At 34.8% G+C, this 23,357-nt stretch overlaps 1 protein-coding gene across 1 annotated transcript in view; it reads right to left on the bottom strand.

The window, feature by feature from the left end:
• The window catches only part of RIMS1 (regulating synaptic membrane exocytosis 1), a 425,147-nt gene that overhangs the window by 192,208 nt on the left and 209,582 nt on the right, over window positions 1-23,357 (bottom strand). Inside the window, exon 4 of the mRNA XM_053664034.1 lies at window positions 600-940. Coding sequence (XP_053520009.1) covers window positions 600-940 — 341 coding nt within the window. The remainder of the gene's footprint in view (window positions 1-599; window positions 941-23,357) is intronic.

Raw genomic sequence — 23,357 nt, 5'->3', positions numbered from 1 at the left:
TGGCCAAAGGCCCAGCAGTGTGACCTGGGCCCTAATACCCTCACCACTCCCTCTCCTCCAATCCTCACTCTGCTACTCACACTCTAGCCAATGGGTACTCTTTAGGTTTTCCCACCAGCCTTGTCCTTCTGGGCTGCATGTTCCTGCATGTACCTGAACCACACTCCGCACTCTTCTCCTGGTTAATTCCTAGTCATTTTTAAGCGTCCAGCATAAAAGAAATGTCCTCAAAGAAGGCTTTGCTGATATACCCACATTCCTTCCAGTGCTCCCACCATATTCTCTCAGAGCACTTTCAATTAAAGGACTAATTGTATAAGTGCATATGTGATCTAAAAGCTTTGCCAAATTCAAAATTGGAAGTTAGTAGCCCAACTGGGTGACATCAGTGCATAGTAGGACAGAAAAGCTTTTCAACAAAGGTCTCCAAAGGCACAACACATTCTGCAGATAAACAAAGCACCTCATGTTACCTTCTATGTGGGGCCTGGGAAGTACCACTTCCACACATTTTTCTTAGTAAATGTTAAATTCTTGAAAATCAGTTTGCCATCAATACAAGATCTTGCCTTTTGTTTACATAGTTAACGAACTATTACCTCTCTCTTGGAGGTTCACTTCTAGACCTGGATGCAGCCTGCTTCTGCTCCGGCCCCAGGGCTTGCTGTGAAGGCTCAGCCCCTTTGCTCCTGTCAGGCTGTGCACCTGGGGGGGCTGTGTCCTGGGAGGAGGCAGCTACTGTGCTCAGGGGAGTCTGCGACCTTGACCGCTCTTGGAGCCGTGCTTTCTTTTCCCTGGGTAACTCAGAACCAGCACCTGTAGCTGTATCACTTAGGGTTCCATCCTGACTGGGCTGCTGAGGGCCACTTCCAAAGAACCAGGCCCCAGACTTGGTTAAAATTTCTTGCTGCTTTCGACATAAATTGCATACCCACATAACCTATTTGAAGAAGAGAGAACAACATAAATTTTCTGTGCCATTTGGAAATAAATTATTTTCATCAAACAAATATACTTAAGGAAAAAATGGTTGTCATGTTCATATTCATATTTATCTTTGTAAATTTCTTGTAAAAAAATCCTTGCACAAGTCACAGTCAAGTATATGAAGTCACAGTGCTTCTGGGTAACCAGGACAGAGTTTACTCTTGCCATTCTAATCCTATGATTCTGAGTTTTCTTTTACCATATATCATCACATTTTGTATGACTGACCCCAAAATTTTACTTAAAGTATGTTACTAAAGTGTTCTAAGAAAAGTAGTTGATTGATTAGAAAAGTATTGTAAGGAGCTATAGAAGTAACAATTATGTACATAAACTCCAGTGTCTCAAAGGACGTAGAAGATATCTATTTTTTTTTCAAAAAATCATCGAATATTAAAGCCAATATCGAAATACATTTCTCTGGAACAAACAAACAAACAATAAAAGGTACAAAAAAGGTCAGGTTGTATATGTTCTCTAGTTTATTATTAATAAACTAACCTCAAGTGTATTTTATGCTATTAAATATAACTTTCCATGCACATATTTACTAAATCCATAAATCTGGGTCTGGGTTTATTCCTATGTGACAACCGTGACAGTTGTCACATAGGAATAAATGCATTGTCTACTAGGAGAGCTGCTATGGAACGGTCATTTAGAAACATACCCACTGATAACTCACAGGATGTCTGACCACCTAAATTAAATCTGTGTGTCTGCTCTCCTCTTGGTGGCATTTAAAATACATGTGGTGATGAGGATGGTGATCATACTGGAAGTCCGAATAACAGCAGTGACACCCGACAGACACAGAGCCAGACAGGTGCCTGCAGCCCGGTGAGCCTCACTTGCAGTGTCCCCAGTACCTCTGCTTCTCTGGGGTCAGTTCTTGCTGCCTCCGCTGATTTCCTTTGCATGCACTTTCGTTTTCCTTTCTACTTCAGAAAAAACAGCCCCCAGGAAAAAGCTGTTGACCAAACTCTGGGGCTTCATTTTCACAAACAGGAATTCAGTCAACAGTTCCTCAAAAATATCTAGTAAGGGTGAATAAATCCTGGATACATTTACATGGGAAATGATGACTAAAAGAAGCAGCATTATTTATTTGGCAAACAGAAGAAGATGCATGACTGAAACATGCAGACGGATAGGAGGAAAATTATAACTGTAGCCAGAAAATTTGATGAAAATAAAAACTCGATGGAGAAAAGTAATATATTTTAAACATAGAAAATATTACAGATGAACTGTTAAGAACTGCTGCTTTCTAAGCAAGGAAACTCAAATGAATTCCTAATGGAGGATGGAGAGAAAGTAGGTTTACTGTTGTTTGAATGGGAAATAATGTAATAATAAATAATAATACAGGAATAAATTGTGTTTTATGTACTCACAAGTGAACACCTACTTTTGACCCACCCCACCCCGTATGGGGAAAACTGAGACTTAGAAATATTTGCAAAAATGTGTAATATTGTTGAAACTTAATTCATTCCTCTACATTTCCTCAGATTATAGAATGAACTAGGTTCACAAAGGTAGTTGGGCATAACATCTACTTATTTTCTTCCAATCAATATCACAGAATTCTCATTTACTAAGATGTGAAACAATATGAACAAAACAAAGGATTTGCGTGATGTAGCTTCAATTTCCAAATAAGGCTATATTATGCTTAAGGTATCAGAGCTTGGTGATGTCATAAATAGGGTCCCTCAGATGTCCTGATGGTTGTACATGGACATATTAAAGATTACATCACAGGGGACAGTGCCCCTGCACCATGTCTTCCATGCACAGTGATATTGATTCTCCTCTGACTAGACCCTGAATGGGGGCAGGTGGTGTGTTTCCTCATCAGCTGCCTCTGTAGCTGATGTGAGAATGATGAGCAGGTCAGAAAGCATACCGCGTGTAGTAGTAAGTCCTCACTTAACCTCGACAATAGGTTCTGCAGCTTTAAGTGAAGCAACACATAACAAACAAATTTCATAGGCTAATTGATATTAAAAAGAGTTAGGTTCCTATGATATCTCATTAGTGTTCTAAAGAAACAATACTGAATAAATACCATTCAAGGACCTGCAGTAGTTAAGGAAATTGGTATGAAACATTGACTATTTCACATTAACCAAGGAGACATTAAATTTGTATTTGTTACACTAAGAAAAATATTATTTGTGATCTAAGTTAAGTCCTTTCGTACAAAAATATTAAAGCATACTTAGTATAAATTTTAAACTTCCTTTAAAACCATATAGAAAAAACAATAAAATTTACAATTAATACAAAAATCCAAAAATGGAGGTCGAAAGAGGCAGAAAGAAGCATAATAATACTGATGAAAAGAAGAGCGAAGGAGACTGTTCACTTCATTGAACATCTTTATATTTTCTAGAACATTCTCACTTTGACTGCTTCACATTTTTAAGTGTTATAAAAATGAGCCAGTGAGAGATAATTGTCCAACGTGGGAAAGTTGCAAATTTCGAATATGTGCAGAATTGCCATAGGATTAGTAAAAGAAAATATAGTTATTGTTCATTACATTTAAATTTAACCATTTAATATTACTTTAAATTTATTTAAAAAGTTACAATTAGTGGGTAAGTAGAAACAGCTACTTTAATATTTTCAAACTATTATTTATTCATTTACACCTGTGATGTTTTATCTAATTTTGTCGATTTTTAACACTTAGGAATATATTGTTTAATTACAAGCATTTTCCTATATCTTATTTTCTGGTGCACCACAACATTGTTAGATTTATATTTCACAATTATAAATGTGGTCAACCTGTCCTCTAAGTTGAAAGCAAAATTAACTATAAAAAGTCAAAATATTTTTATTAAAATACTACCACCCAATCTCAATTATTAGTTACATAAATTACTCTTGCCACAAAGTTTACAAACAAAAAATAAATTGCTTACATGAGTTGTAAAGAAAATAAAATGTCATATCTTTCAACATAGTTTTTATCAAACATCACAGACATGCAAATAAATTAGCCAAATTGTTACTAAGAAGCAATAAAGTTAGGTATGTTTAAAGATTCTCTTCCTGAATATAGTATTAAGTATTTTTATGTTTGCCTGGAACTATATAGATAACCCTTTCTTAAGTAATTTTTTAAAAAAGAGCAGAAGACAATTATTTCTACCAAGGAAAAAAATGCTTACCGCCCCCCCCCCAACCTTTTAGAGACTGCATTATGAAGTGTCGGGCTCTGGTTAAGTGCCCTGGGATGTGTTCCGTGCTAATCAAAAGTAAAGCAGGTCTGTGTAATAACTTAGATTTACAGATGTTAAGCAGCCAAATAAATTTACAGATAATTTACAGATGTTAAGCAGCCAAATAAATACAAACTCAAAGGAAATATTAGGGTGCAATAAGGCTTCTGAGTGTCCATGCCATACATCAGAAATATGAAGAATACTTGAACATTTTATTTTGACCTTTTAATATTATTTTAAATGCCATCTTCCCACTTAATGAATACTTAAGAAATATAGTAAATTATTTTATAAATTCCCCATAAGTAGTTCAACCAGAGAAAGAGAAATTACAACACCCCCTACTACACAGAAAGTGGGGGGAAGGCGGAGAGAGAAAATAAATTCTATGGATAAAATGGAAAGTTTGGAAGAAAAAATACATTATGTAGAGGGAGAAATACTTTACACTTGCCTTCACATGAAATGTTTATAGAACCAGGAGCACAGAGCAGAAGAACCATGATTTGGACTTATTCTCAATGATATTTATTACTGAGGTGAGTCATGACAAAGAGGTACAGTATCCTACATTAACAATGTCTTGCATCCATTTGAGGTATTTAGTATTATCACATAAAGAATAAATATAAACATGAAGGGTTTTAAAAAACAAAGGATAACCTGTGTTTAAATTTTCATTCTATGTTTTAGATATAAATTTAAAAACTGACTTTTGTTTAAAACAGCACTTTATTCAAAAATTGTTATGCTACCTACCATCTTGTGCCACTTTAGGTAAAAATTCAAATTGCTAGAATTATCACAAGAAGAAATAGAAAATCTTGATGGCCTTAAACTGGTAAAGAAGTTGAATTAATCATTAAAAGACAAAAGAAGTTGAATTCATGGCCAAAAGACAACTTACAATGAAAATTCTAGACCCAGCTATATTTACTGGAAAGTTATTTTAAACATATATTTTTAAATTTTATTGATTATGCCATTACAGTTGTTCTATTCCCCCCTTCATTCCCCTCCACCCTGTACCCCCGCCACCACAATTCCCACAGATAAAGTGCTTCTCAGATAAGATCAAATTCAAGGAGTTCATCATCACCAAGCCCTTATTATATGAAATGTTAAAGGGACTTATCTAAGAAAAAAAAGATAAAAAAGATGAACAGTGAAAGGACAGCAAACTCACAGTTATTAACAACCACACCTAAAACAAAAGCAAACTAAAAGGTCAATTGGATCAGGAGCGGAAACACAGAAATGAATATCTCATGGAGGGTTAGCAATAGGGGAGTGGGAGGAGGAGAAAGGGGGAAAAGGTACAGAAAATAAGTAGCATAGACAGTAGGTAGAAAATAGATAGGGGGGCAAGAATAGTATGGGAAATTTTAAACATATTTAAAGAGTAAATAATATAAACCTTACATGAATATTTTTATTAAAAAAAGAATAAAGAGAACTACTTCCACTTCTTAACTCATTTTATCAAGTCACCATTCCCATAATACTAAACTTTTGATACAAGGAACCCTGTAAAAATAATAAAATATAATCCTTTATCCCTCTTACAAATAATTATATGTCAATAAATTAGAAAACATAGTAAAAATGGATAAATTCTTAGAAAAATACAACCTTCCATGACTGGATTATGAAAAAAATAGATCTGAACTGACTTATTACTGGTAAGGAGATTGAATCAACAATCAAAAACTATGCAACAAACAAAAGTCCCAGGATCCAACAACTTCAATGATAAATTATATCAAATATTCAAAGTAGATTTCATATGAACCCTCAAACTTTTCCAAAGAGTAGGAAGAGGAAAAAACACTTCCAGACTCAGGAGGCCAGCATTACCCACATTACCAGTAAAGACACCATAAGAAAATAAAACTACCAGCCAATATTTCTGATGAACATGGGTATAAAAATCTTCAACAAAATATTAACAAACTGAATTAGATAATACATTAAAAGGTCATATACCATGACCAAGTGGGGTTTATTCTAGGGATGCAATGATGATTCAACATCCGCAAATCATTCAGTATGATAAACCACTTTAACAAAATAATGGATAAAAATCATATGATCATCACAGTGTATGCAGAAAAACATTGGACAGAATTCAACATTTATTTATGACAAAAACTCCCAACAAAGTACGTATAGAGGGAACTTATCTCAACATAATAAAGACTATATATGACAAACTCACAGCTGACATCATACTCAGTGGTGAAAATGATGCCACTTTTACTCAATATAGTATTGACAGTTCTAGCCAGAGCAGTTAGGCAAGAAAAATAAATGAAAAAGCATCCAAATTGGAAAGAAAAAAAGTAAAAGTGTCACTATTTGCAAATGGCATGATATTATATATAGAAATCCCTAAAGACTCCACTGAAAGTTACTAGATCTAATAAATTTAGTAAAGTTCCAGAATACAAAATCGATATTCAAAAATCTGTTGTGTACACTAATCATAAACTAATAAACAGAAATTAAAGAAATAATTCCATTTACAATTGCATCAAAAAGAATAAATACCTAGGAATAAATTTAACCAAGGAGGTGAACAACCTGTAAAATGAAAACTATAAGACATCAATAAAATAAATTGAAAAAAGATAAAAATATATATTTTGTGCTCATGGATTGGAACAACTAATATTGGCAAAATGTCCATGCTTCTCAAACCAATTTCTGATGCAATCCCTATCAATATGCTAATGAGATTTTCAAAGAAACAGAACAAACAATTCTAAAATTTATATGAAACCACAAAATACCCCAAATAGATTAAGTGATATTGAAGAAAAAAAAAAGATTGGAAGCACCACACTCCCAGATTTCAAACAAATTGCATAATCAAAATAGTATGGTACTGGCATAAATACAGACACATTGACTAATTGAACAGTATAGAGGGCCCAGAAAGAACCAAATATATAGGGTCCATTAATGTACAACAAAGGAGCGAAGAATATGAAATAAGAAAAGGTCAGTCTTTTCAACAAATACTTGTGAGAAAAACTGGACAGCCACATGCAAAAGAATAAAACTGGACCACTATCTTCAACCAAACACAAAAATTAACTCGACATGGACCAATGACTTGAATGTAAGACCTGAAACCATAAAAGCCCTGGAAGAAAACAAAGGCATTTAGTTCCTTGCCATCGGTGATGATATTTTTATCTGACACCAAAGTCAAAGGCAACCTACTGAATGAAAGATAATATTTGTAAACTATATATCTGTCAAGGAGTTAATATCCAAAGTATGTAAAAACCCATACAACTCAAAAAAATAAATCTGATTTTTAAAATGGGCAGAAGATCTCAATAGACATTTTTCCAAAGAAGATATACAAATGGCCAATGGGTACTTAAAATGATACTCAGCATCACTAAGCATCAGGGTAATCCCTATCAAAACCACAATAAATTGTCACCTCACACTTGTTAGAACACCTGTTGTCAACAAGAAGAAATAAGTGTAGGCAAGGATGTGAAAACAAAGGGAACACTTGTGCATTGTTAGTGGAAATGTAATTGTTGCAGTGACTCTAGAAAATAGTATAGAAGTTCCTCAAAAAATTAAAACCAGTATTACCATATGATTAAGAAATTTCATTTCTGGGTATTTATTTGAAGAAAAAAACACTAAAAATGGTGTATGCACTCCCTTGTTCACAGTGGCATTCTTCACAACAGCTAAGATATAGAAACTCTCTAAATGTCTATTGATGGATGAATGGATAAAGAAAATGTCATATATATATATATATCACATTCACATGATATATAAGATACACATTACATTTATACGATATATATATACATGTGTCAGCTGAACAAGGTACAATGTACAACTATATTCAATACTATACAGTGGGAAGTAGGCAATAGCCTGTGTTAATCAAGAAGGTTTCAACTTAATGCCTTTCTCTCCCTGCCCTCAGAATCATAAGCTAAGACCACAGAAGCTGTGCAAATCTGCATACATTTCTACATTCCATTGTTGGCAGCCTCTTGACTCCATCAAGCTTTCCTCCTCTTTGAAACTGGCCACTCTTCTCAAACACCAGAATCCCTTTTTGATGCCAGATCCCATGAGACAAGTAGAACGGATCATCTTTTCCCCAAAACTATGAACTTAAACAGTATTCTGTTTAGACATGCCTTATTAATTGAAAGAGAAATAGGACTAACTCCACATCCTAGCTTTCTAAAATGTCTTTCTTTCTCCAAGAAATCATTGCCAACTAGATACCTAAAATAAGTTATGTATCTTTCTCTCCTAGTTTTTAAATAAACATTATATTCAAGAGCAATTTATGACTGTGCATGCTAGAAAGAAATTGGAACAGCTTTTATTTTTAAAGAAGGAAAACACAGAAACACCAATCACCATTGACACTGTATTGTGAATACATAATCATAGTCATCAAAGAACATGAAAAAATAGCCTGTTTAATAAACTGTGCCAAGCTTTTAGCATAAATTATCCCCTTTCTAATAAATTAACATTGTCCTAGTTTTCAGCATGTACTTCATTTCTGATCCCCTCCCTAACTTTGTATGTATTATGCCTGGTGGCAATGTTTACCAAGACTGTCACTTATTTTCAAGGTTTTATAAAGTTTTTGTAAAGTGTTCTCCTGCTGTTTATTTCACACCTGCTAACATAATCCTTCCTTTCGGATGCTCTGTTTAGTTACCTTGGAAATGATATCATAACATAGCAGAAACACCTGTCATTGCAAGGTGATTCCTGCTTAATTTTAAGCTGGAGTTAACCTCACTTCTGTATATATAATGGAAAAAAATGTTACTGGACACAAGTTTCACACTGAGAAAAGCCTGCAACCACTCAAAAAGCAATCTTTTCCTTATTATTGTATATTATTTAGAGATAAGTTATGATGGGTTTTTGAAATAAATATGAATGGTAATCTACTTTTGTCAGGAAATGGAAGGATGTCATATTATGGATGAGAAATTTATTGTCAACTGGTAAAAAACATACTGATTATTTTTATTGTTCCACTACTTTCTGTCAGAATGTCACTTTAACAAAATATTTCAGATTTTGTTTCAAGGAGTGACAAACGTGTTTCATTTAAGGTGGTACAATGAGAAAATAACAGTCTCTAGAGTTGGGCATACTTGATTTACTCCTTTCTGTAATACAGTAAGGCAGCCAATTTATCTTTCTAGGCTTGGGTTTCTTCCTATGTAAATTGAGGACAATAACACTTAACTTGCTACATTTTGGGGGGGTGAAGAAGATCATTCATGTAAAGAACATGCTTGATATTTAGAGGGAGGCTGAATTAATTTCCCCTCATCCACTCAGTTTACAAATTTAAAAAATGCGATTCTACTAAGATAAAAAATTAAAAAATATTAACATCCACTTAATAAGGCAATTGCAGAATTTCATAATGGGTTCAAAAGCATGATATAAAATATGTTATAAAAAGAAAGCAAATAATAAATATTTTTCTTACCAAAGTGTTAGAACTTGAAAGAAGTGAAGTTTGTGGGTCACCGAATTCAATACTCATCATCTCCCAGGAAAGGAAACTGCATTTAAATTACTTGTCCCGCACCACACATTTGATTAACAGCTCAATGGAGATTAGATCACTTTAAGCCAAGTCTACTGACTTATCCTTTTTTTAATGTTTTGAATTTATTGATTTTTATAGAGAGAAGAAGAAGGGAGGGAGTGAGGGAGAGGGAAAGAGAAGAGAGAGAGAGTGTCCCGAGTGGAATTGAACTCACAACCTTATCCTTTTTACCACCAGCCTCCTTTATGCCAACATTATTCTGCTAAACCTATTAAATTCTGAAAAACACACATTTGAAATATAAAACCAAGGAATCTTTTTTCAGTATCTTTAAATGCCCAGTTAAAATTTTAGAATGTCAGTACCCTTCCATGCCTTACTCAAATTGTGTGGTAAAGTTTAAGTAACTTTAGATAATGTCAACAGGTGACAAAAAAATTAACTAGAACCTTCTTCATTTGACAAAAACATTTACTCTTTTGAATACTAACCAAACTGGCCACCATTCAACACTATCATTATCTGGGAAAATAAAACTTTTAAAATCATATCTTTGCCTCAAAATACTGCATAGCCTCTAATTTACTAAGTGTAACAATAATGGTTTCTAAGGCTTACTAGTCAATGACTTAAAAACTCAGGGCTATATTTTTATTGTATTTTCTCATTACCAGTTATTCCCCTTATGTACTCTCCACCTCCACCCATCTCCCTCCTTCCACCCCTCAATCACCACACTGCTGTCTATGTCCACGAATTTTTTCCTTTTTTGTTTCATCCCTCCACTCCCAACCCCTCCGAGCTGTCCTCCTTTCTCTACGAGTCTGTCTCTGTGTTGCTTATTAGTTCAGTTTGTTCATTAAATTCCACATATCTAATCATATGGTATTTCTCTTTTCTGATTGGTTTATTTCACTTAGTACAATGTTTTCCCGGTCCAACTGTGCTGTTGGAAAGGGTAAAATTTTCTTCTTTTTTATGGCCAAATAGTATTCCACTGTGTAAATATATCAACAGATTACAACTAGAAAAATTGAAGGAGTAATAAAAAATTTGAAACAAATAAAAAAGCTCTGGGCTGGATGGCTTCACAGGTTTATTTTACCAAACACTCCAAGAAGAACAAACACTTCTATTTCTCAAGTTATTCCAAAAAAATTCAAGAGGAGAGAAAACTCCCAAGCTTGTTTTATGAGGCCAGCATTAACCCAATTTCAAAACCAGATAAAGACACTACAAAGAAAGAAAATCATAAGCCAATATCTCTGATGAACACATAGCTAAAATCCTCAACAAAATATCACCAAACAGAATACAGCATTCATTAAAAGATCACATGTCATGATCAAGTGGGGATGGAAGGTTGGTACAGTATCTGCAAATCAATAAGTGTGATACAACACATAAACAAAATGAAGGATAAAAATCAAATGATCATATCAATAGATACAGAAAAAGCATTTGATAAAACCTAGCATCCACTTATGATAAAAACTCTCAGCAAAGTGGGAATAGATGGAACATACTTAAACATCATAAAGGCCACATATGACAAACCCACGGCCAGCATCATACTCAGTGGACTAATGCTACAAGTGTTCCCCTTACAATTGGGAAAAAGACAGGGATTTCCGCTTTTACCTCTCTTATTATTCAACATAGTACTGGATGACCTAACCACAGCAATCAACAAGAAAAAGAAATAAAAGGCATCAAAATTGGAAAGGAAGATGTAAAACTGTCATTACTTGCGGGTGACATGATACTGTACATAGAGAACCCCAAAGATTCCACCAAGAAACTACTAGGACTGACAAATGAATTCAGTAAAGTAGCAGAATACAAAATTAATATCCAGAAATCAGTTCCATTTTTATATGTCAACAATGAACTATCAGAAAGGGAAATTAAAACAATCCCATTCACAAATGTTTCAAAAAGAATAAACTTGTTTGTCCTGGCTGGCGTAGCTCAGTGCATTGAGCATGGGCTACCAACCAGAGGGTCGCCAGTTCAATTCCCAGTGAGGGCACACGCCTGGGTTGCAGACCAGGTCCCCAGTATGAGGTGTGGGAGAAGCAACTGAGGCAACCACACATTGATACTTCTCTCCTTCTCTTCCCCTCTCTCTAAAAATGAAAAAATAAAATGTTTAAGGAAAAAGTAAACTTTTTTGGGCAGAAGGAACTAGGTAAGTCAACAGCACAGACAGCCCCTTTGGAGCTATTCTCCATTAACAGCATGTTGGCGGCTGCCAAGCACCATTCACCTGCCCTGTGTCGTTGGTGATGGGGATGGGTTAGCATTTTATTTATGTCATTCCTGGAAGAGATCTTTTATACCACATCACTTCTCAGTGAATGTCTATCCAAACTCCACATCTGTGATGTTCAGTGGTTAATATTAAAATTGTTTCAATAGTTTGTCAAGCTCTCTAACAGTGAAAACGTTAGTGAGAAATGACCTATTCATCCCTGGCTGGTGTAGCTCAGTGGACTGAGCGCGGGCCTGAGAACCAGACAACTGCGGTTTGATTCCCAGTCAGGGCACATGCCTGGGTTGCAGGCCAGTTCCCAGCAGGGGATGCACGAAAGGCAACTGTACAATGATGTTTCTCCTCCTCTCTCCTTCCCTTGCCCTCTAAAGATAAATAAAAATCTTTAAAAAAATACTTAAAAAAAGAAAGAAATGACCTATTCAAGGAGAAAGTGCAGAATCATCTATCAAAATACTGTTGGCAATACTGGACTTCATGTCCATCCCAGAATATAAAATATGTAAAACCTTCTGCATATCAATTAGTAATTAGTAAATTATCAGGTTTTTTTCTGCCATTCTGAAGAGGAGGGAACATCACCAGCCTAAGGAATAATTCCTCCTCTCTTATTTCCCCCCAAACCTTTGGGAGGACTATTCACTTTAACTGAAAAGTAGAACTTTTCATATATATATTACAACAGGGAATAGTTATACTTTATATATTATATAAATGTTTATGTCTCTTAAGGACAGAGATGCACATGTGAACTCAGCTGGTCACTTAATTTTTGATAACCTGGAGACAGGAAATACAACTCTAGGTGCCTTCACTCCTGGCCTGAACATCTCTGGACTGTGACACGTCTGAGAGCACTGATACAAACAGCAGGGTCTGCTTTCCTATGGGAGAAATGAGGTGGCCTTTTTGAAATACTTTCATGTTTGTGCTATTACAGTTGTCCCAATGTTTTCCCTTTTGCCCCCTCCACCCAACCCACCCTGCTCACACACGGTCAATCCCCTCTCCATTGTCCATGTCCATGGGTCATTCATACATGTTCTTTGACCAGTCCCTTCCCTTTCCTTCCACCACTCCTCCCTCCCTCCCTTTCTACAGCTATCGGTGTGTTCCACGTTTCTGTGTCTCTGGTTCCATTTTTAGGGGTCTTTTGTCATAATCTCAAAAAATAAAAATAACCACTGTAAGGAGTTTAAAGCATTACATTATAAATATAATAATCACACCAGGCAGAAATATTAAACCATACTATATCATATATGTAGTAGGGATATTTCCTCTCTCTAATGCTTTGGAGCTTCCTCCAGGCATCTCATAAAGTATTCTTTAAAAATTCTGAATGTGCTGAAATACTTTAAACTGATTAGATATCTGGATATCTTCTCTGTTTCTCTGTTCATGTGTGTTGTCCACATTATTTCTGATTTTATTCTGTTACTACTAGGCAGATAGGACTACATATAAACTAGAGCAATAGTGTTTCTTGTTGGCAATTATAAATTAAAAAAACAGTGATGTAAAGTGAAGAAAAAATTTTAAGGATAAAGTTTGAGAGTTAAAGTGACTCATTTTAATTAAAAAAAAGTCCCAATAAAATAAGTCATTACTGTTTATTGTAGATCAGTGATTAGAACCACTTACAAAACCAATATAGATCCATTTGGTCACAAATCAGATAACCACACAGAGGAACCTTTTTCCTCTAGTGTTGTATGAAGAAGTTATCCCTAGTTTGTTTGGGCCAAAGATATAGTTATGCCACAAAGTTAAACACGAAATCATTAATGTGTTTCCTTCATCACTAGTCTTGGAACACCTTAAGTGATTCTTCAAACTTCTCATCTTCACTAAATTAAAGGTATTCAATTTAGTTTATGTTTATACCTGTTTAGGTAATTTGAAAATGTAACTAAAATCATGCTCTTGTATTAATGTGGAAAGGTGAGAGATTGATGTATTCATCTGTGATTTTTTAAATAACTAAATAAAATAACAATACACACATTAGGGACATGCATACTTTTGGAGAAAAAACAGTAAAAAATAATTTAAAATAAAGATAAAGAGTAAAATTACAATCTGAAATATTCTTTTTTAGAAAATATCAGATAATTGTTATGATATAGTTCATTCATTTAACATTCAACAAATATTATTCGGTGTCTATTGAGCCAGGTATTAATCAGGAAACAAGTCCCCATTATCAATAAGCTTATATCCTAGTGGGAAGAGGCAAAGCATAAGAAGATACACTGAGAATATATACCATATTAGGTAGTGTTGTAAGAAACCTAACTTGAAAGTGGGCCAGGGAGGGGCAGGAGTGGGAGGTGGAATGCTCTTTGAGAAGGAGTTTTCAGTGAGGGCACCTCTAATGAGGTGCCAATTGCCAACTGAAAAGAGGCACAAGCTGTGGGCCAGATTGATATATGAAGGAAAAGCTTTCTGGGAATAGGAAACTGAAGTGCCAAGGCCTTGTTTGGTGTTTGTGCACAGCAAAGGGGCCAGCGGGCTGAGCTCTCCTCAAATGTATCCTTCCAACACTATAGATAGATAGATAGATAGATAGATAGATAATATAGGTATACAAGGTCTGTCCAGAAGGTATCCCACCATGAACTATGAAAAATAGAGACACTTACTGAAGATGATACAATATACAATAAGCATTGTACATAGCACAATGATGTCTCAGTTCCCTTCAAAGTAGGCCCCTTGGGACCTCACATAGTTCTTCCAGTTGCTATCAGCTGCCCTGTCATATTTTACTGAATCTCATCAACAGTCTTCCCTTTCTCTTCCCTTTCAAAGATAACTTTAGTTTGGGAAAAGCCAGAAGTCACAGGATGCCAAATCTAAGCTGTACGGGAGCTAGAGCCACCTGGGTGATTTGATGTTTTTCCAAAAAACTCTGTGCCAGACGTGATGCATGAGCAGATACATTATTGTAATGAAGCTGCCAATCACCAGTTGCCCACAGCTGTGGCCTTCGGAATCATCCAAATAGCTTCCAGGAAGGAATGTTCAAGCTTAAGACAAAATTTGATGCAGATTCATTGCTCTACATGTACAGTCATTTTGAATGCAATGGCCACATGCCCACCCAACAGAGTGTACCGCTCCCACTAACTAGTACAGTGAAGTTGTCATTGTTCATACATGCGCATTCTAGTCCACACTCCTTTGCCACCATATTACATTGATATGGCGCAAAGCATTCTCATTGTATCAAAAATGTCTGGAATTTTTCCAGACAGACCTTGCATATACATATATAAAGAGTATGTGTTTACATACATACATACATACATACTCATGTATCTATCTATCTATCTATCTATCTATCTATCTATCTATCTATATCTGTATAAGAGTTTTTGTCTTGTTATTATAAAATGCAACATTGCAATATCCCTAGGATTTTAAAATGTAGAAGTAGAATTGCTCATGGAAAAATCATTTTAAATGTTGATAGATGCTACTGAATTGCCTTCCGAGACAGGCTGTACTCATTTCCCATTGACGAAGTATGAGGATGGCCACTTTCAAAATCCCCAACACTAGGTGTCATCTGTCTTCTGAATTTTTGTCAATCTGACAGTGAAAAATGCCGTTTTATTCACCTTATAGTTTATTTTCCCTAATGCACTTCTATGTTATTTGTAATATGCCCTATGTGAAGTTCATGTTTATATATAATTTTTGTGGGTTATACTTCTTTTGTTTTAAAGAGTGCTTATTTGGTTGCTTTTGTTTTGACTCTCATGATTTCCATCTCAATCCTTTGATATTAATCAATGTCAACAGCCAAATGTGTATCATTTCTCAGCTTTGTCCTTCTTCATACAAACACATGCAAGCCTATTCTCAAATATATGTATTTGTTTGATTTTCATTTATGTGAAAAGTCCAGAAAAGGCAACTTATAGAGACAAGAAGTAGATTAATGTTTGCTTGGAGATGGAGTTGAGAATGGGGATTAAGAGAAACAGACATGAGGAATTTTATTGGTGGGATGAAAGTGTTCTAAAACTAACCTATTGTATTTTGCCATGTATAATGTACTCCCATGTATAATGCACACCCACATTTTTAGTCCAAAGTTTCAGGGAAAAAATCCTTCATTTTAATGTTTTAATTCAATTTTTATTTATTTATATTTAGAAACAAAACTGATTATTGTATTACAGGGTATTTGCAAATGAATATCATTAGTGCTTTCTAGAGTTACACTTTTAATGCATAAGCATAAATAAAAAGAATTAAAAACATTTATATAGATACAGAATTAGTACTACCCATGTATAACGTGCATCCTTATTATTCCTTCAAAAATTTGAGGAAAAAAGTGTGCATTATACATGGCAAAATACAGTATGTGATGTTTACACCACTTTGTAAGGTTAGCAAAAATCATTGGAAAAAAAGTACACTTTTTAAAGAGATGGGTTTTATATGTATATGTAATCTCAAATTATTTTCTAAACAGAAATATAAATATTACTCAGAAACTTGTTTTTTAATAATAATATATCATGGATAGCCCTATAAGTTAGTAGATATAGTATCAACATACCTTTTTTGCACTTTTTATACACACATGCACATATACACACAGATTCACATGATTTTGCATTACTTAAATCACATATACTTTAATTTTTGCACGTTTTGAATCTTAATTTTAGCACAAGAGAACAACAAAACTTTGAAAGCAAAACATAATCAGTAAACAAAACATAGATTAAGAAAAAATTTTATAATGTATTTAACAGATAAAATATGAATATATTTAAAACACAGTGCTTGCAAGACAAACCAATAGAAAAATGAGCAAAGGTTATTAATAAGGAATTCTCAGAAAATCACATCCTGATGGCCCAAAATATATAAAATAATGAGTGCATAAGCATAACAAAAGTCAAATACAAACAATTAAATTAATAATAAAATGCTAATTACACACATTATGTTGACAGAAGTAAAAAAATATTACCATTTACCACTGGTGAATATGTGGAAAAATGTAGCACTAAACATCTTCAAATTAAAATGATTTTAGAAAGCAGTTTGGAAAACTATTTTTTGAAAATTTTTCCTAAAATATAAATCACTAGAAAGTGAGAATATATGCATATGAATATTCAATGTATTATTGCTCTTAGCATGAAAAACTGAAACATTAAGAATGTTGAATAAATTATGGTACATATATTGAGTTTTACATATATATTTTATATTTAACCACATAACTAAATTTCTAATTTTCATTTTCATATACCATCTTAGCTAAAGGAGACCTCTTTATATTTCTCCCACTTTTATACATTTTATTTTCTTGTCATATAATATTCACCAAACTATATCAATAAATTATACAATACTAATTATTCTAAGTTCTGGTGTTTAGTGAAATGGTATTAATGCTTTATCTGTAAGTATTGTTAGTGTTTGGTAACTACACCTATTCATATATATTTAGGAGGCTTTACTATACACTTAGCTTTCTTAGGGTTTAATTAGAAATGGCTGTCAAATTTAGCAAATGCTTTGATATGATTATATTATTTTTTCCTTTTACATTCCTATAGTGTGTGTTACCTGATCACCTGGTTCCACTAAATCTTGGGATTATTATTTTGGAACAGGTGTGAAGAAGTGTTAGGATAGGTAGTAAATTAAGGCGGGGAGAAGGAGGGAGACATGTCTCACCCACTAACTGGGCAGTCCTGTGCACAGTCTGAGGGGGTTGCTGGGAATTCCGAAATCGCAAGCAGGGAGAGCACAGGGGGCGTGGAGTCCTTGAGACTCTGTGCTGGGAAAGGGAGTCTCTGTAGCAATTTCACTAACAAGACAAAGAACTTTTAGTAGCTTATAAAGAAAGCATTTGTACATTATTCCCAAGGTTTGGGAGGGGAAGAAGGAGGGGAAACCCAGGATCTGACTAAGGTATACAGTCCCTGAACCCCAAAAGTTGGTGCACTCAGATTAGCTGAGTGCCCACTTATAGCCTTGGCTCAAATGCATAGAACAAACTTACCAACAACTTTATTTCCTCTATACAAAGGGCATTAAAACTAGTATGTAGAGCATTCTGACTAGCGGGGTCAGAATTTCATAATGCCTATAATTTCATAAATAAACATACTATCTCATTTCTACTACAAGTGTTTGTCTCTTGCTTGAATTGGTCTCTTGAGAGCAAGGCAAGAACTGAGGAGCAAGCTTTGGGTGGCGGGGGAGGGCCCTAACTTGGGTCCTACCCTGGTAACAAAAGGTAAACTCTCTGAATATTTTCTGTCTGAAAATATGTTAATTTTGTAGGCACAATTAGTTAACATAAATTTCCATATTCAGAATTTTTTTGTTTCAGAACATTGGAGATACTGCTCAATTAACTAACACTATGCGAATGATAAGTCAGATGACAATTCCATTGTATGCAAACTTCATTTCAATTCATCCAAGTGTATGCAAACTGTTTCCTTTTTCCTGAATCCTTTTAGAATTTTTATATTTATTTAGAGTGATAAAATTTCACCAATGGGTGTCTTTGTATAAGTCTTTTTCAATAATTTAGCTTACTACCTGATATACATACATCCTTTCAATCTCAAGCTCCAAGTCTAAGAATTTAGTTATTATTTTCTATATGTTTTCCCATTTCTTTTCTCTCATCTTCTAGAACTCCTATTAATTGTAATTAGATTTTTCTTGATTAATTATCTATGACTACCTCTTCTAACTTACTTTCTATTTATCTACTGTTTATTCAGTGCAATACTGTGTTTATCTTACAGATCCCTGGTTTGGTCCTCAGCCCTGTCTGCTCTCTTCATCAGTTCTACTACTTTTGAAAACAATTTTTGCAAATGTGTTTTATTTCTTATTCATTCTTACCCACTTATAGCCTTTCCCATAGCAAAGCATTTATATTTAATGTATTGAAATCTCTCTTTGAGTTTTATCAAACATCATTTAATCATCTTCATTCATATATTGACCTGCAGAATTTCTCCTGCCATTCTGCAGGTCAAGAGGCTATTTCCTAAGGTTCCCATCTTCTAAACAGGACAGTTTACTACAAGTTCAGTGTAAGTGGGTGAGTACATGGATTAGCTGGGTTTGTTTCTACTGCTTGAGCCTATAACACAAGTAGAGAGTGACAATGACCACACACCCCTACCAAACACACACACACACACACACACACACACACAACATTGCTTAATTTTTACTATCAAGACAAAGTTGACTGCTGCTTTGATGGCGGAACACTCTTGTGAATTTCCCTCAGATGTAAGTACTTCTCTTTTCCTGTCCACGTCAAGTTCCTATCCCAAGTTGCTTCTGTATCTGATTGCTTCTTAAGCCCTGACAACTATACTAAGAACCTTTTTCAAATAGGTAATTAAATTTCTTAGAGTACAATCCTCAATTGTACAAGTGTTAGCCTGGAACTTAGCCACCTGTGCTGCTGCCTTGTCTTCTTAAGTGCACATGTGTAGCAGTAGAACCGAGGGGTGAGGTGAATTCAGATGTCCTTGATGCGATTTTCTTGACTAAAAGCATTGGTAGCTTCTCCATGTTTATATTTATAGTGGCTATCAATATGCATAATTTAATCTGTAGCTTTTCTTTTGATAGCAATTTTTCTATTGCTTGTGTTTTGGGCTGGCATATTTGCTTTTATTAAATTTTTTCTACCTTCAAAGAGTATCTAAAAAGTTATGGTCTGCTAATCACACCTCTTCTTACATTATAGCTCTGGTTTCGATTTGTTCGTACTTTACTTTTTCTCTTATTTAAAGAAAATTTGGGTAGCTGGGAAGGTGTCCATATGTGTGTCCTTTTTAGTATTTTGATCTAGTCTGCTGCATTATACATTTATTGTTGTAATTTTAACAAAAACTTTATTTCACCTAAATAAACTGACACCAAATGTCACGTCTTGAAAGCCTTTCTTGATATCCCCAAGATATCAAGAAAGCTAATCATTCCTTTTCTTTCTGCCCTTTTAAATTGCTAAAATCATCCACATTTATGACCCTTTTTAGCATTCATTTACCTACCTATTAAGTGTGTTATCTTTGAGATTAGGGACAATGTTAGTATTTTTTTTGCTTTCAAGAACCAAATTATTGAAGTCTAAGTGATCCAAATGTGAGAGTAAAATACACAATAACTAGATAAGGCTATTGTTTTCAGGAATTTATAATGCACATCATGTTAAGCATGATGATATCCCCAAAACACCCACAGTAGAAAATATGCCACTTGATGAATGAGGAATTGAGTCTCAGTATAATTAAGTAAATTATCCTAAGTCACAAAATTCATGAGTGGAGAAGGCAGTTTTTATTTTTAAAAAAATTTTATTTATTTATCTTTAGAGGGGATGGGAAGGAGAGAGGGAGAGAAATATCAATGTATGGTTGCCTCTTGTGTGTCCCCTGCTGGGAACTGGCCTGCAACCCAGGCATGTACCTTGACTGGGAACAGAACTGTGACCCTCTGGTTCACAGGCCCGTGCTCAATCCACTGAGCTACACCAGCCAGGGCTAGAAGAAGGCAGTTTTTAATTCTGCTACACTTCTAAGCTCAGGCTCTTAACTGTATATTTATGGATAACAGTATCAATATTAAATTCAAAGATCTCAAGTTCCCAGTGAAAAATCAATCTATATAAGCTAATGTTCTAAGTAATTACAGACAGCCATGTGCAATACTGGTAATGTGGGACAAATTAATATGGATATACTTGTGTATATACATGTATACATATATATCACAAGAAAAATTCAAAACATCAAAGTATATACTTGCTTTTCTCCATTTGTGTGATTCTGTTCTATTTATCTGTTCTAGTTCTTTGCTTAGTTTTAGGTTTTGTTTTTTAGGTTCAGTTGTTGATAATTGTGAGTTTGTTGTCATTGTTTTCGATCTTCCTTTTCTTAGATATGTCCCTTTAACATTTCATATAATAAGGGCTCGATGGTGATGAACTCCTTTAACTTGACCTTATCTGGGAAACACTTTATCTGCCCTCCCATTCTAAATGATAGCTTTGCTGCACAGAATAATCTTAGATATAGGTTTTTGCCTTTCATGACTTCGAATACTTCTTTCCAGACCCTTCTTGCTTGTAAGGTTTCTTTTGAGAAATCAGCAGATAGTCTTATAGAGATCACACAGAAGGTTATCAGTGGGGGTAAGGAGGAGAGAATGATGGGGAAAGGTACAGAGAACAAGAAGCATAATAGGTAGGCACAAAATAGACAGGGGGAGGTTGAGAATAGTATATGAAATGGAGAAGCCAAAGAACTTATATATATGACCCATGGACATGAACTAAGGAGGGGTTTGAGAGAGGGTGGGGCCATATAATGGGAGAATTGGGACAACTGTAATAGCATAATCAATAAAAACTGCTTAAAATAAAGTATATATTTGTCTTTCTGTGTGAAGGCAAAGCTTAAAAATTAACCTATAAAGTACTACTATAAACGACAAGAACCATAATGAGTAAACTACTGAAATATTGAACTATTAGATTTATTTTGTTTTTGTTAGTTTCACATTAAGTTTCTGCTGTGTAGGATACAAATCTTTCTAAAATATGTAACACATTTATTATATTGGCAGATTAATAAGTATGATCACTACAGTTACTATTTTTGAAGGCCTGACATAAAACATTATATGCATATTATTGTTATACTAACCCTGGAAAAAAGATATTGTTAACTCTAATTTGCAAATGGGAAAACTGAGGCCCTGGAAGTTCAGATAGTCTACCAGAAGCTATCGCTGACTCCGTACCATGCCCCCTCTAACTATCTCCCATGCCCTGAAAGGAGAGCAGAAGAGAGATGTGGATCTTCGCTACACTAGGTATCCTGCTAGGGAACTTGCCCACCTGTTTTATTTACTCCATCTACAAAGGTGGTTGCTATGACTGCCTCACAGATGAGAAAACTTAGTTGCAGGCACTGAATGTCATGTAAAGCCAGTAAGTAGAGGAGCTTGGATTTGAAATTATTCTGTTTGACTTTGAATTCCATGTTCGTTCTCTCCTAGAGCTGTCACTGTAAGAAGCAGATGTATTTGCTGCAACCAATGAGAATTGTAAATACAGAATTCCAGTTGAGATGCACAGCCAAGTTGGACTATGCGTATCATACAACCAGCCTGCTATATTTTTCAGTTCTTTTGTCTGTTTTGCTAGTTTTGATTGTCTGCTGAAGGTGTTAGATACTTCTCACTAGGGAAGCTGGTAACTGGAGTATGATCTTTATTTATCTTCTAATGCAATTTTACAAACTTGAAGACTAATAATAAAATCTAGGTATGAGTTATGAATAAACTAAGAGCATGCTAGGCTCTCTTACAAATTACTAGTATGGATTTAATTGCTTGGACATGGTTAAATTACTTAGGAAATTCTATACTATCTTTCTGCCTGCTTTCTGGTTCTTGCCTGCTTTTCAGAAGTTGGTAGTTGAATTCTGGATGAATAGGATGTTACCGTATTACTAACCACACTCTGTGTTTGGGATATAATATGACAGTATGCAACAAGGTTCAGTCCTGCTCAAAGGTGGTCTGTGGATAGGCATCACCAAAACAGTATTAGAAATGCAGATTTCTAGGCTCCACCCCAAACCCACTATATAAAAATTTCTTGGGGTGGGGCCTAGAAATCAGCATTTACATCAGCCTCTCATGTGATTTGTTTGCATTGGTTTAGCTTTCGAATTGCCCAGGTATTTTATAAAAGCCTTCTCTAAGTGAAGCTTGGATTAAGTCAAGCATGACCTTGAGTAATTGTGCCATGACTCAGTTTCTCCTTCTATCACATGGAGATAACGATAAAGTGGTCTAAATGATTAAATGAAATATCCAGATGTATAACATGCGCACACACACATCAGAGAACACTGACTGCAACAATATTAATTAGTGCCGGACAAACATTAGCTTCACAAATGACTGCCTCCATAATTGGTGATATTTTCAAATGATGCATTTTGCATATAGCTCTCATTATGATATTACTGCTATCACTAATGTGAATTTGGTCACATTTAGGCCATCTTCCTATTTGATCTTCATAGAGACACCAGGCCACTTTCCACTCTGCTCAGCAGAGGAAGATTCTAACTACCTTGATTTTTGAGAATATGAAGATTGGTGAATTTCTTGCTAATCACAATATGTAGTATCAACAGATGTTGGGGACAGGTCTCTATCCACTAAAAGACAGCAA

This window comes from Artibeus jamaicensis, unplaced genomic scaffold, assembly GCF_021234435.1.
Source record: "Artibeus jamaicensis isolate MK-2021 breed Jamaican fruit bat unplaced genomic scaffold, CSHL_Jam_final contig_1127, whole genome shotgun sequence".
NCBI classification, from domain to species: domain Eukaryota; kingdom Metazoa; phylum Chordata; class Mammalia; order Chiroptera; family Phyllostomidae; genus Artibeus; species Artibeus jamaicensis.
The sequence above is the reverse complement of the archived record's forward strand: the minus strand, read 5'-3'. Positions and strand labels throughout refer to the sequence as shown.